Source organism: Symphalangus syndactylus, chromosome X (genome assembly GCF_028878055.3).
Source record: "Symphalangus syndactylus isolate Jambi chromosome X, NHGRI_mSymSyn1-v2.1_pri, whole genome shotgun sequence".
NCBI classification, from domain to species: domain Eukaryota; kingdom Metazoa; phylum Chordata; class Mammalia; order Primates; family Hylobatidae; genus Symphalangus; species Symphalangus syndactylus.
Genome location: NC_072447.2, coordinates 120,268,568 through 120,285,230, shown reverse-complemented (window position 1 = coordinate 120,285,230; position 16,663 = coordinate 120,268,568). Strand labels below are relative to the sequence as shown.

General features: G+C 36.6%; 1 protein-coding gene across 1 annotated transcript; it reads left to right on the top strand.

Annotated features, from left to right (window-relative positions):
* Positions 1–512: 512 nt before the first annotated feature.
* LOC129476271 (kita-kyushu lung cancer antigen 1-like) lies at positions 513–2,123 on the top strand. The gene is made up of 2 exons (XM_055269058.2): positions 513–735; positions 1,800–2,123. The coding sequence occupies exons 1-2, from the start codon at positions 664–666 to the stop codon at positions 2,079–2,081; spliced, it is 354 nt and encodes a 117-aa protein (XP_055125033.1). The 5' UTR covers positions 513–663; the 3' UTR covers positions 2,082–2,123.
* The last annotated feature ends 14,540 nt before the right edge of the window (positions 2,124–16,663 follow it).

Here is a 16,663-nt window from a genome sequence, read left to right as displayed (position 1 = left end):
GCAAATTTGTTGTGAGGCTTATATGTGAAAACGTCCCCAAAATTATTTCTTAAACTGTATAATGACACAAATCTACGTAATTATTCCAATGTGACTAGGGTTGGAGTAAATTCTAAAATAGCAATGTGAGTGTGGAGTAGGTAGTTTCTGGCAAAGATAATTTGTGGGCAACTACTTTTTACAGTGCGTTTCTGTCTTGTTTTTGAAGTGAATAAAGGAGTGGTTGCAGCAAAGACATATTTTTTTTTAAGTAGGAGCAGTTTTAAAATACTCTATTTAACCAATCCATTTGGAGGCTATACTTCCACCACGTTTCAGCTTCCCAGAAATCCCAAACTTCCTGTCTTTCACTCTCCTCTCTAAGCACCTGACACTAACCAGGTGGGCAGTTACTAAGTGCCGCCTGGTTTCCAGCAGGGCCGGTTTTTACGTCGTCTTATTGTGGCGCAGCACCTCCGCGTGCGTGCCCAACTGTGAGGTCTCGCGTCCTCAGCAGTATATAAAGCGGGACAACCCAGAACATCCCAGTTGCACCAGGCGGTGCAAGACACATAGCATCCTGGCCTGAATCTTCCCAAATCAGGCTGACTAGGGGCCTACTGCTTCCCAATTACCAGCTGAGGGGGTCCGTCCCGAGAAGGGAGAAGAGGCCGAAGAGGAGCCATGAACATCTTTTTACTCCTAGCAAGCGGCATTCTGTGTGCCTTGATTGTCTTCTGGAAATATCGCTTTCAGGTAACGGTGAATGTAAGGGAGATTTGAATTAGATGAAGCTAGATAAGTATATGGACTGGGGAGTGTGTATGTAAGAGAGTAAAATACAGTAAAATGAGAGGTAAGGGGAGATCATCTCATTCCTCTTTCGCTGAAAGGAGCCCCAGACTTTTACCCCCTCAGTCCCGCAATTCCCGTATTCTGACCAGTGATTCGACAGTTGTGGTCTCTTCTAAAAAGCCCCAAGTCCCTAAGTAATATGGTCAGCTTTTCACTCACTGGAGAGCAAAGTGCAGTTGTCAGTGCCCATTCCCCACCACCATCTCCCCACTTTAAGAATCTTACCTTCGGCCGGGCGCAGTGGCTCACGCTTGTAATCCCAGCACTTTGGGAGGCCGAGGCGGGCGGATCACGAGATCAGGAGATCGAGACCACGGTGAAACCCCGTCTCTACTAAAAATACAAAAAATTAGCCGGGCGTGGTGGCGGGCGCCTGTAGTCCCAGCTACTCGGAGAGGCTGACGCAGGAGAATGGCGTGAACCCGGGAGGCGGAGCTTGTAGTGAGCCGAGATTGCGCCACTGCACTCCAGCCTGGGCGACAGACCGAGACTCCGTCTCAAAAAAAAAAAAAAAAGAATCTTACCTTCTCTCTTTCTTCTCTTGCATCTCCTCCCCAACGTGTCTGTTTGCTAATCTCGCCATCTTTATTTTAAGGGTGTTTTCTGGGCGTTCACAAATAATTTGAGTGTAAATGTGGATTTTCTGGTGTTAAAGTCACAAGTGAAGTGCTTTTAGATAGGAGTCAAAGACAGGGTTCATGTGTTTACCTACCGGGCTGCTCAAGAAATGTAAGGAAAGGATATGGAACTTTGGCACTAACGGGTATTTTCATATATTTTTTTCTCAGTCTGGTTTTGGAAGAATATATTTTTGAATTAATGTAGTAATTCAATACATTTTTAATGTCTACATATTAGGGGAAATCAGTTTATTTTGGTAACCAAGATTAAACAAGTTGTTTTTCGGTAGTTTGGAAATTGCTTAATTCGATAAACTACATATGTATAATTCCCTTCCTTTACAGAGAAACACTGGCGAAATGTCATTAATTTCAACTGCTTTTGCACTACTAAGACGCTCTTCTGGGTTAATTAGCAGCAATACAGACAACGATCTTGTATTCAACAACCTCTCTCGGGATATTTTAAATAATTTCTCACACTCGAAAGACATGCAGAAGCGACTATTGGTAAACCTCAAGAGGGCGGAATACAAAATGGCTGAACTGGAATATATTCTAGTTAGCAAGGGTTTGAGAGGTGCGTCAGGTCACCAGAAATTCGCCTCAAAAGCGTACAGGATTTAATGCCAGTGGTGGAAATAATTAAAGACACTTTGAGTAGATTCATTTGATTGTATGTTTATACTAAATGAATTATTTTTTAAGAGGGAGGGGATGACAAGTCAGATTAAAATCCAGATACTTACCGAGTTTCTTACTTATACTTTAGGTAATTGATTACATGTTGCTAAAATATATTTACTGGGGAAGGAATGTAAGCACAATAGAAAAAAAAACAGTTCAAAAGTTTATTTTTAAAAAATAAATAAGCTACATTAAACAATATAGTTGAGATATAGTGATTTTTATTTCATTCAACTGTGAAAAACAGTTTTCACTAATGGTTTACAACGCAATACCGTAAATTGTCTCCATAAATTACTTTGCATTAAAGTAAGTAGGATTTGATGGAACTGTTTCTCCTTATGTAGAATGCTGTTTCTTGCCACTGTTGAATCTGGGTAATAATAATAAAAACTATTATTGAACACTCTACAATATGCCAAGCACTATGTTAAGATCTGTGCTTTACACATTTGTGAAGATAGTGACAAAAACTTTTAACTACTCTTTGTGGTCAGCTTTTGAAAAAGATTTCTTTCCTTTCACACTTCTCCCAATTAGATATTCTTTCATTTAAAATCAGCCAGGCACAGTGGTTCATGCCTGTAATCCCAGCACTTTGGGAGGCCGATGTGGGCAGATCATGAGGTCAGGAGATCGAGACCATCCTGGCTAACATGGTGAAACCCCATCTCTACTAAAAATACAAAAAATTAGCCGGGCATGGTGGCACGTGCCTGTAGTCCCAGATCCTCGGGAGGCTGAGGCAGAAGAATCATTTGAAACCGGAAAGCGGAGGTTGCAGTGAGCAGAGATTGCGCCACCGCACTCCAGCCTGAGGGGCAGAGCTAGACTCCCTCTCAAAAATAAATAAATAAAAATAAATAAAATGAATTTTAAAAAATAAAATGCCCAAATCTTCCCTGAATTGCAAAAGTCACCTATAAAAAATTGGACACCTTAAATAGTACCAAAATGTAGTGGCAGAATGCATGTAATATAATGTGGATTAAAATGAAGGAAATGTATTTCTAACCTCTAGTTAGCCATCTGTTTTCAAATATTATTTTATAAAATCTTGTATCTAAGGAATTAACAATCTGTTGAAGTTTACTAATAGCATTTGACCTGCCTTCAAGGGAAACCCTCAGAATGTCAAACACTTTCATCTTATATATATGTACATAACTTACTGAGGTGGTTCAATTAGAGGCCTACCTATTTACCTACTTTCTTGTACCCTCCCCCCTAAATAAATTACCAGTATAAATTAAAGAAACGTCTTAATTTCTTACTCCTTTCATCTTCAATTACAAGGAAGAGAAAACAATTTAAAATATTTAAGAAAAATTACTCCTTCTATTGTCATTCATTTGCCAAGCACAAAATGTCAGCAGTAGTGTATGTGGTTCTTAAATGTATTTAGGTCACAGATTTCTTTGATATTCTGATGAAAACTATGGACTCTTTCCCTAGAAAAATGCATGTAGAAGTACACACAGAAAATATTCCATATAATTTCTGTTTTTTACGTTCCCTGAAGCCTATTTTAAGAAACTTAAGAATTGATGAAAAGTTTTTTATATATGTAGGCAGTGTTTATCATCATAGGCTGTGATGTTTAAACCAGTTGTCAACAATATATAATAAATATGTAAAGCTCTTAGTAATATATTTAATTATCCTTTGTAAGGAAACTAGGACATAGGACTTCTAATTTGGCTTTTCTCATTCTTGGCAAGTTTGACGAGTTTATCTTCTGATAGTATGTAAGTGAGTTATCACCTGTAATAACTTATTCATATAAGACAAAATCACTATATCAGCTTTGTATCACAATCATAAAATGGTAGATTTGATTAAAGCCATTTTCTCACTAATATTTTGGTCCATATGCTATTTGAAATTAACCATGTACTTCAGAGGGTATAATGAACAACTCTTAATTTTGTGAAACACAATAGAAATTAAATGGGTCCTAGTTTTGTTCCGAATGACCCAAGGAAGGAAGATTATATATGGGAAAGGAAGTACTCAAAATTTCATTTTCTAGATTTCTTTCTTACTGGCCATCGGATCCTTATTTTTCTCTTATGACACTCTTTATAAAGAACATTAACTACAAGTTTCACACAGAAAACATGAACTGTAACAAATGGTTGAAGTTTTTAAACATATTTGGATAAAAATATTAAACTACAGTCCTCTTACAGTATACGTAGTCCATTTTTGCATATATTTATGACATTTCTAATTAAGTGAGGTCTTCAGTTTTAACGCTTTGTTTTAAATGTATTGATTTATATTCCCCACAGATTTGTGGAAAAGAAAGATTTTAAGAAAATACAAGTAAATAATATTTTAAAACGTGTATAGTGGAAAATGTAAATATTTCAAAGCAGTTAGCCCCAAAAAGCCTTCAATGTCTTAGAAAAGCATTATAATATTTACAAAAATATAATTATGATATAGAGACAGTTATGTGTGTATGTGTGTGTTTTATACATAGATAATCCAGAAAGAAATATTATCACATGGCTGAGCATTAAGAAATTCACATTTTTATATTGCATTCCTGCTTAAATGTGAGAAAAATCACACTATCATGAAAATAGTATGTACATTTCCCTACTCAGTTAACATACAAATAAAAAAGTTTCCCCCATTCTTAAAAAAACAATAACATTATACAATCATATATTTTTTTCAGTGAGATCTCATTCTGGTTTTCTGCTGCCACTAACAGTAGGTATGTCACTGTCAGTCTCTTTTTGGGGATATATCATGCCTTTATATCTCCCCACAATGTTGTTCCAGGTATGGAACACAGTTAGAAGCTGGTCTGCAGCAACTTACAAGGCACTGAAATGAAAAAAAAAAATTACTGTCTTAGAATTTAAGTGCTATGATCTGTAAACAAGTAAATATTGAACTGTACTTTCATTTAAAATTTTTCTTTACTAACAAAAAATAAGAATCATAGGTAAAAAGTGATCATCTAAATTCTTATTAATGCACAGTTTACCAAGATAAAAGCATAATCAAATGTAACTAGTTGTTAATAGAACTATATCAACTACTAAACCAAAATAACTGAGTATGTAAATGAATTCAAAACAAGGTGTGTGTACCCATTAGAGTAACAGTGTGTCTACTCTGTATCTTCACTGAATTCTCAGACATTTCCATCCTGGCCTTAGGATGAGTGTGAGGTAAGGATCTAAATCAGTGTGTACCTGGGATATGTTTCAAGAACAAAGGAAAAAAAGTTCCAGGATCAAACCATGGATTTGGATCCATTGTTACATGGACTTGCTAATTTATTTAAATCTAAGACTCCTGAGCCTACTTTGTCATTGTCTTACTGAGATATCGTAATAAACTTTATCCCCTTAGACCTCCATGGAAGAAAGATGACTCGGGGTCTAGATTGAGTTCCAGATATTTACCAGGCTTATTCTAGTATAAAAACACTATTAGGATGTATATTATAACCAGATAAGGTTTCAAAAGTAGTGACTATGGATATAAACCAAACAGGTCATTTGCTTTGTGACATCTTCAGGGACAACTCGGCACAGGTATAGATGTCATAGCTGTCATATGCTAAGCACTGTAGCAAGGCCCCTGGATACAGCAACAAGTAAGACCAGACTTCTCCCACAAGGAGCTTATAATCTAGTATAGAGAAACACAGCAAATATATAAAGAATATAATACCATATTATGCACCAGTAACAGATGGTTGTCAGGTATAGAAGTGGCCAAGAAGTAGGAGTAATTAATTGCATCTTATATATTCTCATATGACATCACGTGAGTAATCTTTACTTTAACCATAAGTAATTTATATAAAATATAAAAAAAAATGCCCTCACTTGAAAGATGTTTTCTTTAGCCTGAATTATTTTTATGATAGCCATAATTGGAATCCAAATAATGCAGAAAATTATTATACACCAGCCTAGAGCAACTCCCCAGTCAGGGTATGGAATTGCACCATAATCAGGTCTGTGGAATTGCATTAGTTACAGATAAATATTGCCTGTGAAAGTGAAATATGAAAAGACAAAGCTAAAGATTTGACTTTATTGCACTAATGATTAGCAATTTGATTATGTTCCTTAAATGTGATTTATCAAAAATAATTAATATGAAAATATATTCAAGCAATTGAGATAATCTAGTAACAAGCCAGAAGATAACTATGAAAAGAACCTAAATAAATAACTTTTCTTTTTACACTGAATAAATTTTTCCAAAATTAATACTGTCATATATTTATAAATCCAAATACTTGTTCAACATATATTTCAAGAAAATGCTAGATTATGTATCAGATTAAAAGTAAAGTAATATCTGAAATGTTCTGTTATTGAGCTTTTCTCTTTGATTTATAATAGCATGATTTTATTCTATGCCATAAGCTAACCAGCATATAGATTAATACAATAAGAATGTGAAGTACATTTTAATGGGCATGCTTTTCTCCTTGCTTAGGAACTGCTTCTATTCTTTCCCACTGCACAAAGCTCCGCTTTTAGCACATCAAAAACACACATGCATTTACACACACTATTTAGCTGTTTTTGTTTTACTAAAATCGATGAGAAAACAATACATTGTAAGAATATAAGTAGATCTATCAGTTTAATTTTAAAATTGTATTAATCCATTTTCATGCTTCTGATAAAGACAAACCTGAGACTGGGAAGAAAAGAGGTTTAATTGAACTTAGAGTTGCATATGGCTGGGGCGGCCTCAGAATCATGACAGGTTGTGAAAGGCACTTCTTACATGGCAGTAGCAAGAGAAAATGAGGAACATACAAAAGTGGAAACCCCTGATAAAACCATCAGATCTCGTGAGACTTATTCACTACCACAAGAACAGTATGGGGGAAACTGCATCCCTGATTCAAATGATCTCCTACTGGGTCCCTCCCACAACATGTGGGAATTATAGGAGTACAATTCAAGATGAGACTTGGGTGGGGACAAAGAATCAAACAATATCATTCCTCCCCTGTCCCCTCCAAATCTCATGCCCTCACATTTCAGAACCAATCATGCCTCCCCAACAGTCCCCCAAAGTCTTAACTCATTTGAGCATTAACCCAAAAGACCACAGTCCAAAGTATCATCTGAGACAAGGCAAGTCCCTTCTGCCTATGAGCCTGTAAAATCAAAAGCAAGCTAGTTACTTCCTAGATACAGTGGGGGTACAGTTATTGGGCAAATACAGCCATTCCAAATGGGAGAAATTGGCCAAAACAAGGGGGTTACAGGGCCTATGCAAGTCCCAAATCCAGCGGGGCAGTCAAATTCTAAAGCTCCAAAATGATCTCCTTTGACCCCATGTCTCACATCCAGGTCATGCTGATGCAAGAGGTAGGTTCCCATAGTCTTGGGCAGCTCTGCCCCTGTGGTTTGCAGGGTATAGCCCCCTTCCTGGCTGCTTTCACAGGCTGGTGTTGAGTGTCTGCGGCTTTTTCAGGCACACGGTGCAAGCTGTCGGTGCAACCATTCTGGGGTCTGGAGGACTGTGGCCCTCTTCTCACACTTCCACTAGGTAGTGCCCCAGTAGGGAATCTGTGTGGGGGCTCCAACCCCACATTCCCCTACCATACTGCCCTAGCAGAGGTTCTCCATGAGGGCCCCAACCTTGCAGGAAACTTTTGCCTGGGCATGCAGGAGTTTCCATACTTCCGAAATCTAGGTGGGGGTTCCCAAAGCTCATTTCTTGACTTCTCTGTATCCACAGGCTCAACACCATATGGAAGCTGCCAAGGATTGAGGGTTGCACCCTCTGAAAGCATGGGCTGAGGTGTACCTTGGCCCATTTTAGCAATGGCTGGAGTGGCTGGGACACAGGGCACCATGTCCCAAGGCTGCACACAGCATGGGGACCATGAGCCCGGCCTATGAAACCATTTTTTTTTTCCTTAGGCTTCCAGGTCTGTGATGGGAGGGGCTGCCATGAAGACTTATGACATGGCCTGGAGACATTTTCCCCATTTTCTTGCATATTAACATTCGGCTCCTTGTTACTTATGCAAATTTCTGCAGCCAGCTTGAAATGGGTTTTTATTTCCTACTGCATCGTCAGGTTTCAAATTTTCTGAACTTTTATGCTGTTTCTGTTTTAAAATGGAATGCTTTTAACAGTACCCAAATCACCTTTTGAATGCTTTGCTGCTTAGAAGTTTCTTCTACCAGATACCCTAAATCATCTCTCTCAAGTTCAAAGTTCCACAAATCTCTAGGGCAGAGACAAAATGCTGCCAGTCTCTTTGCGAAAACCTACCAAGAGCCACCTTTGCTCCCATTCCCAACAAGTTCCTCATCGACATCTGAGACCACCTCAGCCTGGCCCCTATTGTTTATGTTACTATCAGCATTTTTTTTCCAAAGCCATTAAACAACTCTCTAGGAGGTTTCAAGCTTTCCCACATTTTCCTGTCTTCTTCTGAGCCCTCCAAACTGTTCCAACCTCTGCCTGATACTCAGATCTCAAGTCACTTCTACATTTTCAGGTATCATTTCAGCAACGCCCCACTCTACTGGTACCAATGTACTGTATTAGTCCATTTTCACACTGAGGATAAAGACATACATGAGACTGAGATGAAAATGAGGTTTAATTGGACTTACAGTTCCACATGGCTGGGGAGGCCTCAGAATCATGGCGGGAGGTGAAAGGCACTTCTTACATGGCAGCAGCAGGAGGAAATGAGGAAGATACAAAAGCAGAAACCCCCGATAAAACCATCAGAACTCATGAGACTTATTCACTACCACAAGAATGCTATGCGGGAAACCTCCTCCATGATTCAAATTATCTCCTACTGGGTCCCTCCCACAACACATGGGGATTATAGGAGTACAATTCAAGATGAGATTTTGGTGGAGACAGAGCCAAACCATATCAAAAATTCAATGGCTTCATTTCATTAATTTAATTACAGAAATTTAAATGTATTTTATAATTATTATAAATGTACATAACTATAAGAGAATGAGGGATAGTGGAGTTCAATACACATGACTTTATACAAAATAGATGGCAATGTAAATCATTTCATATGTAATACTTTTGCATTTTAAATTAAATTCAGGTGTCAAACCTATGTAATCATTGAATATTAGCTTGTTAAGAGGTCCAGCTAGACCTTCTAAGTTGACAAGGGGGCTTATTTTATTATGGAGACTTGTCAAATAAAAATATTTAGCAGCATTTCAAAGTCATTTAGCAGCATTTTTAAAGTCATTTAGCAAAAATATGGGGTATCCAAATATTTCAATTCAGCATATCTAGTTCCAAACTGCTTACTTTTTGAAATTGATCTCATAATGTTAAAGAAATGTAATCCTCTCTGCAAACAAATATGACACTTTAGATTTGATGCAAATCATGGATAGAATTACTTTTCCAGGAAAACCTTTTCCTAGAAGGCTAACTGCCTTCCTCAATTGTTTTCTCTTCCTATCAATATTTTATTTATTCTAACCAACTTATTTATTCTAAACAGTATCTAAAATGAAGAATAAATTTAGCCTTGAACAATGACAAGGGAAAATTATATCTCTTTCTGTGTCAGTTGTTACATTTGTCCTATTATTTTGTACTTATCTATCTAATTATCCCCAAATCTGTAAAGACTACAAAGGCATAAACTTTAGTGTTAGTGTTCACCATTGGATTCTTACACAATGTGAAAAAGCAGCTGATCAGTAACTATGTGCTAAATAAATATATGAATATAATTTTTTTTGTTTTTGAGACAGAGTCTCGCTCTGTCGCCCAGACTGAAGTGTGGTGGCACGATCTCAGCTCACTGCAACCTCCGCCTCCCGGGTTCAAGCGATTCTTCTGCCTCAGCCTCCATAGTAGCTGGGACTACAGGTGCATGCCACCATGCCTGGCTAATTTTTGTGTTTTTACTAAAGATGGAGTTTCATCATATTGGCCAGGCTGGTCTCGAACTCCTGACCTCGTGATCCACCCACCTCAGCCTCCCAAAGTGCTGGGATTACAGGTGTGATCCACTGTGCCTGGTCCAATATATGAATATAATTTTATACAGTGTTCCTTATTTTAATTATGTTTTGTGTTCATATGCTATTGATAAAATAATTTTGTATCATTCTTAAAGGAGAAGCCTATGTCTTACATATCTCTGTATATCTTACATGCCTTTTCAGTAATTTTCACATACTAGATTCTTAATATATTTTTCCCCAATTTTTTATAATCAGGGAGACCTGCAGAGTGAATTTAGGTAGGTGTCTTTCTAAATTAGAAAAATAATCAAATAAGAAAGCATATGCATTTGCTTACATATACCTGCCTTGCCAATTAACAACATTTCTTGTGGGGTTTAAAATAATATTTCCCAACTAATATAGTTTTAACATAACGAAATGACCAAGTTTCTAAAATTTAGTGCCTAAGGTAGTGTTGTAGTACATTTTTTGCTACTATAGTGGAATATCATAGACTGGTTAATTTATAATAAACAGAAATGTATTTGACTTAAGAAAAAAGAATAGTCTTTTCAAGAAATGGTGTCTGGACAACAGGATATCCACATACAAAAAATGAATTTGAAATCTTACTACACAATATATAAAATTTAATTCAAACAGGATCAAATATCCACATGTAAAAGTTAAACTATAAAACTCTTTAAAGGACAGGCATAAATCTTCATGACCCTGGATTTGGCAATGCTTTTTAAAATAAAATACCAAAAGCACAAGGAACCAGGAAAAAAATAGATAAATTGCATTTCATCAAAATTAAAATACTTTGTGTTTCAAAGGGCATTATCAAAAGTATAAAGACAATTTACTGAATGGGGAAAGATGTTTACACATCATATACCTGATAAGAGTCTAGTATTCAGAGTATATAAAGAACTTTTAGAATTCAATAATGAAAAGACAATGGACCCAATTTAAAAATGGGCATAGAATTTAAAAAGACATTTCTTGAGTTAATTTTTGTACATGGTAAAAGAAAGGGGTCCAGTTTCTCAAGATGAATTAAAAACTTAAATGTAAAACCTAACATTATAAAAGCCCTGGAAGACAACCTAGGCAATACCATTTAGGACACAGGCACAGGCAAAGATTTCATGACGAAGATACCAAAAGCAATTGTGACAAATGCAAAAATGACAAATGGGATCTAATTAAACTAATGAGCTTCTTCCGCACAGGAAAAGAAACCGTCAACAGGGCAAACAGACAACCTACAGAATGGGAAAACATTTTTTCAAAGTATGCATCTGACAAAGGTCTAATATCCAGCATCTGTAAGAAACTTCAACAAATTTACAAGAAAAAAATACATTAAAAAGTGGGCAAAGGACATGAACAGACACTCCTCAAAAGAAGACATACATGTGGCTAAGAATCATATGGAAAAAAGCTCATCACTAATCACTTGAGAAATGCAAATCAAAACCACAATGAGATATAATTTCACATCAGTCAGAGTGGCTATTAGTACAAAGTCAAAAAATAACTGAGTCTGGTAAGGTTGTGGAGAAAAAGGAATGCTTATACAATGTTGGTGGGATTGTACATTCGATCAGCCATTGTGGGAGACAGGGTGGTGATTCCCCAAAGATCTAAAGAGAAAAATACCATTTGATCCAACAATCCTATTACTGGGTATATACCCAAAGAAATATAAATCATTCTTTTATAAAGACATATGGATATGTATGTTCATTGCAGCACTATTCATAATAGCAAAGACATGGAATCAATCTAAATGCCCATCAATGATAGACTGGATAAAGAAAATGTAGTACATATACACCATGGAATACTATGCAGCCATAAAAAGGAACAAGATCATGTCCTTCACAGGGACGTGGATGGACCTGGAGGCCATTATCCTTAGCAAACTTACAGAGGAAGAGAAAACCAAATACTGCATGTTCTTACTTGTAAGTGGGAGCTAAACGATGAGAACACATGGACACATAGAGGGGAAAAATACACATTGGGAGGGAGGAGGGAGAGAGGATCAGAAAAAATAACTAATGGGTACTAGGATTAATACTTGGGTAATGAAATAATTTGTGCTCCAATGACACAAGTTGACCTATGTAACAAACCTGCATTTGTACCCTTGAACTTAAAATAAAAGTTTAAAAAAAAAGACATTTCTCCAAAGCAGATCCACAATGGCCAGTATATACATGAAAGAATACTCATCATTAGTCATCAACGCAAATCAAACCTACGATGGGACACCACTTCACACCCACTAGGTTTGTCTGTCAAAAAAAACAGACAATAACAAATGTTGGCAAGAATGTGGAGAAATTGAAACCCCATACTTTTATTTTATTATTATACTTTAAGCTATGGGAAACGTGCAGAACGTGCAGATTTGTTACATAGGTATACACATGCCATGCTGTTTTGCTGCACCCATCAACCCATCATCTACATTAGGTATTTCTCCTAATGCTACCCCTCCCCTAGCCCCCCAGCCCTGAACAGGCTGCAGTGTGTGATGTTTCCCTCCCTGTGTCCATGTGTTCTCATTGTTCAACTCCCACTTATGAATGAGAACATGTGGTGTTCGGTTTTCTGTTCCTGTGTTAGTTTGCTGAGAATGATGGTTTCCAGCTTCATCCATGCCCCTGCAAATTACATGAACTCATCCATTTTTATGGCCGCATAGTATTCCATTGTACATATGTGCCACGTTTTCTTTATCCAGTCTATCGTTAATGGTCATTTGGGTTGGTTTCAAGTCTTTGCTACTGTGAACAGTGCTGCAGTAAACATATGTGTGCATGTGTCTTTATAGTAGAATGATTTACAAATAATGGGATTGCTGGGTCAAATGGTATTTCTGATTGTAGGTCCTTGAGGAATCGCCCCACTGTCTTCCACAATGGTTGAACTAATTTACACTCCCACCAACAGTGAAAAAGCATTCCTATTTCTCCACATCCTCTCCAGCATCTGTTGTTTCCTGACTTTTTAATGATGGCCATTCTAGCTGGCATGAGATGGTATCTCATTGCGGTTTTGATTTACATTTCTCTGATGACCAGTGATGATGAGCTTCTTTTCATATGTTTGTTGGCTGCATAAACGTCTTCTTTTGAGAAATGTCTGTTCATATCCTTCATCCACTTTTTGATAGGGTTGTTTGTTAATTTCTTGTAAATTTGTTTAAGTGCCTTCTAGATTCTGGATATTAGTCCTTTGTCAGATGGATAGATTGCAAAAATTTTCTCCCATTCTGTAGGTTGCCTGTTCACTCTGATGACAGACTTACCATTTCAATTATCTTGGGTATATACCTAGGAGAGAAATTGCTGGTAACATGGTAACTTTGTTTAAAACTTGAGGAACTGACAGACTCTTTTTCAAAGTGTCTACACCTTTTTACATTTCTTGTGTAAATGTAAATTTAAATTAATTGTAAATTTCTTGTGTAAATGTAAAAAGGTGTAGACACTTTGAAAAATAGTCTGGCAGTTCCTCAAATTTTAAACAGAGTTACCATATGACCCAGAAATTTCTCTCCTAGGTATATACCCAAGATAATTGAAAATGTAAGTCTACACAAAAAAGTGTGCACAAATATCCATAGCAGCATTATTCATAATAGCCAAGGTAGAACAAAGCCAAATGTCATCAGCTGATAAATGTATAAGTAAAATATAATCTATCTATATGATTAAATGCTATTCAGCCATAAAAAGGAATGAAGTACTGATTTGTGCTAAAACATAGATGAACCTTTAAAACATTATGCTTTGTGAAAGAAGCCAAAGATAAAAAGCCAAATGTTGTACGATTACTTTTTTATGGCATTTCCAGAACAGGCAAATTTAACAGAGACAGAAAGTGGATTTGTGGTTACCAGGCTGAAAAAAAGGAAGATTGGGTAGTGACTGTTACTGGGTATAGGGTTCCTTTTTGGGGTGGTAAAAATATTCTGAGATTCGAAAGTGATCATGGTTATGAACATGCTAAAAACCACTAAATTGTACACCTTAAAATGATGAATTATATAGTATGTAAATAATATCTCAATTTATAGAAGGATTAGATAGGAGTAAATGGGGAATATGCACATATTCAGTAAGTTTGATCATTCTGGGACTGACATAACAAAGAACTACAGCAATTCCAAGACAGGAGGTTATGTTCAGCTACAAAAATGTAAAAATAAAGGAATCAGTGGAGAAACAGAAATTAGAAAAAAAAAAGTTGTATAAAATCAGAGAATTTACATGTAACTGCATACCCACTAACCAAAATAGAGAATACTAGGGTTTTGAAAATTTGGATTGGCTGAAGTTTTGTTTACTCTGAAGTTCAGAGTGATCTAGACTTTCCAAAGTTCAGAGCCAGGCCTTTTAATAAAATGTTCTTGCCCCTTCATATTGTTAGTATCTATAATAAAGGCTCACAGGAGATTGATATATTAATAAGATACAATATTCATGAAGCTTCCCCCGGATAAATTATATTACAAAATGCAATGTATTTTCTATAGCACAAGTGATTCTGTGATCAGAAAACAGCTTATGTGTTTCAGTAAAATGGTACTCCAATGGACAAGTGGAATGGATGAGACTGCAGTAATTGTGTAGTATTTAGCACTTTGTTGTCTTCTGGCTCGGCTCATACTTGGAGCAGCACTATTTAAAGGAATCAAGTCCCCTGCCAAGGTAATTTGAAAAATACATTAGATAGTGATACGGCAGCTTTCCAATTTCATTGTAGTTCATTGTCAAGCATTATCAAAAGCATTTTTCTTTCTATAATGGAAGGATTCAAATGTATGAAAAGCTTTCTAAGTAGTCATCTTAAGCTATGAGTAAATATATAGGATCTCTGGTTTTGTTTTGTTTTTTTTTAGACGGAGTTTTGCTCTTGTTGCCCAGGCTGGAGTGCAATGGCATGATCTCGGCTCACTGCAGCATCTGCCACCCAGGTTCAAGCAATTCTCCTGCCTCAGCCTCAGCCTCCCAAGTTGCTGGGATTACAGGCATGTGCCACTACGCCAGGCTAATTTTGTATTTTTAGTAGAGACAGGGTTTCTCCATGTTGGTCAGGCTGGTCTCAAACTCCGGACCTCAGGTGATCCGCCTGCCTTGGCCTCCCAAAGTGCTGGGATTACAGGCATGAGCCACTGTGCCCAGCCTGGATCTCTGTCTTGCTAAATACAAAACAAACAAACAAAATAATAACTACTACTAGAGTTGCACAATTACTCAAAAATTGGACCCTTTTAGCTGATACAGCATTCTGAGGCTTGAGAGTATATTATAAAATTTTCTATCCTACCATATAAAGAAGCGTTTTGAATGGAATCATATATTGCAATGGTTGGTTTGGAAAATATAGATCCTTGTTGTATAGAGTAATAGTATCAGGAATCCCCTAGTTGGAGAGAGAGAGAGAGAGAGAGATAAATGTGTGTGTGTGTGTGTACACACACTGTATTTATTCTCTTAAATATTGCCAAAATGTACACAGAACTTTTTCTCTCAGGGAAATGGCCTCTTTTGAAAAACATTCTGTTATATTTTCCCACTTAATTTTTTACTTTTTAAACTTTCAGGGAGAATAATGGTAATTTAAGAAAACAACATGAAATTTTCTCCGTGAATAGTTGCACAATACCCAGAAAAAATGTCTATGAGTTTTTAACTAGTCAGTGGAAATTTCTGTAAGGTGGAGGACAGGAATAACTGGAGATCTTATCTTTGTATTCTCAGTAGAATATCCGGCACATTCAGTTAATGTTAAGTTATAATGAGACATGCTGTTACATCACAAAAATACTGTGAATATCACAAATCCAGTGAAAACTTCCTAAAATGTTTTAGTTGCACAGTTTTTAAACCCTTGGTTTCCTTTTGATGTTAATATTGAAAGAGTCCATTAAAGGCCATTTACCCAGGCAATTAATTTTTATTGGTCTCTGAATGACTTGTTTAAATAATCTCCTTGGATGTATTTTACATAGGACATCTATAGGTCAAAGAAAACATCCATATTCAGGCAAAGCTGGTCTCAAAGGCAATCTGTTCATCTGGAACCATGTGTAATCTGGTACAGAAGCAGTGCACTTGTATGTATGCTATCAAACTCTCTTAATGGTAGCTGTAAGGATAACAGTAACAAGTGTCCAGTATTCACTTCAATATGCTTTTCTGGGATTTGGATATCTACTAGAAAATATTTTCCTTCGTCTTGAAGGCTGAATATATACGAACCCCTGCAGGGTTTAAAATCATTTCCTGCCTGATCTCAATGCAGTAATTTACTGAGAGAAGAAGGATACAACCTAAACCTGGGAAGTGCTGATTAATACATCAAAGTATTTTTTAAATGGATCATTTGAGAGTTGTGAGAATACAAATAAGAAATTATGCTAACTTTGCTGTATCATCAGACCCTATGAAATCCCAGTACTTTATTTAAATAATCTCAACTTGCTAATAATTTTACTTGTGTACAATTATATATGAGTGTAAATATATATAT

Coding starts and splice junctions, on each gene's coding strand:
- LOC129476271 (XM_055269058.2), top strand. CDS start 664: ATGAACATCTTTTTACTCCTAGCAAGCGGCATTCTGTGTGCCTTGATT. Junction 736..1,799: donor TCTGGAAATATCGCTTTCAG/GTAACGGTGAAT, acceptor CTTCCTTTACAG/AGAAACACTGGCGAAATGTC.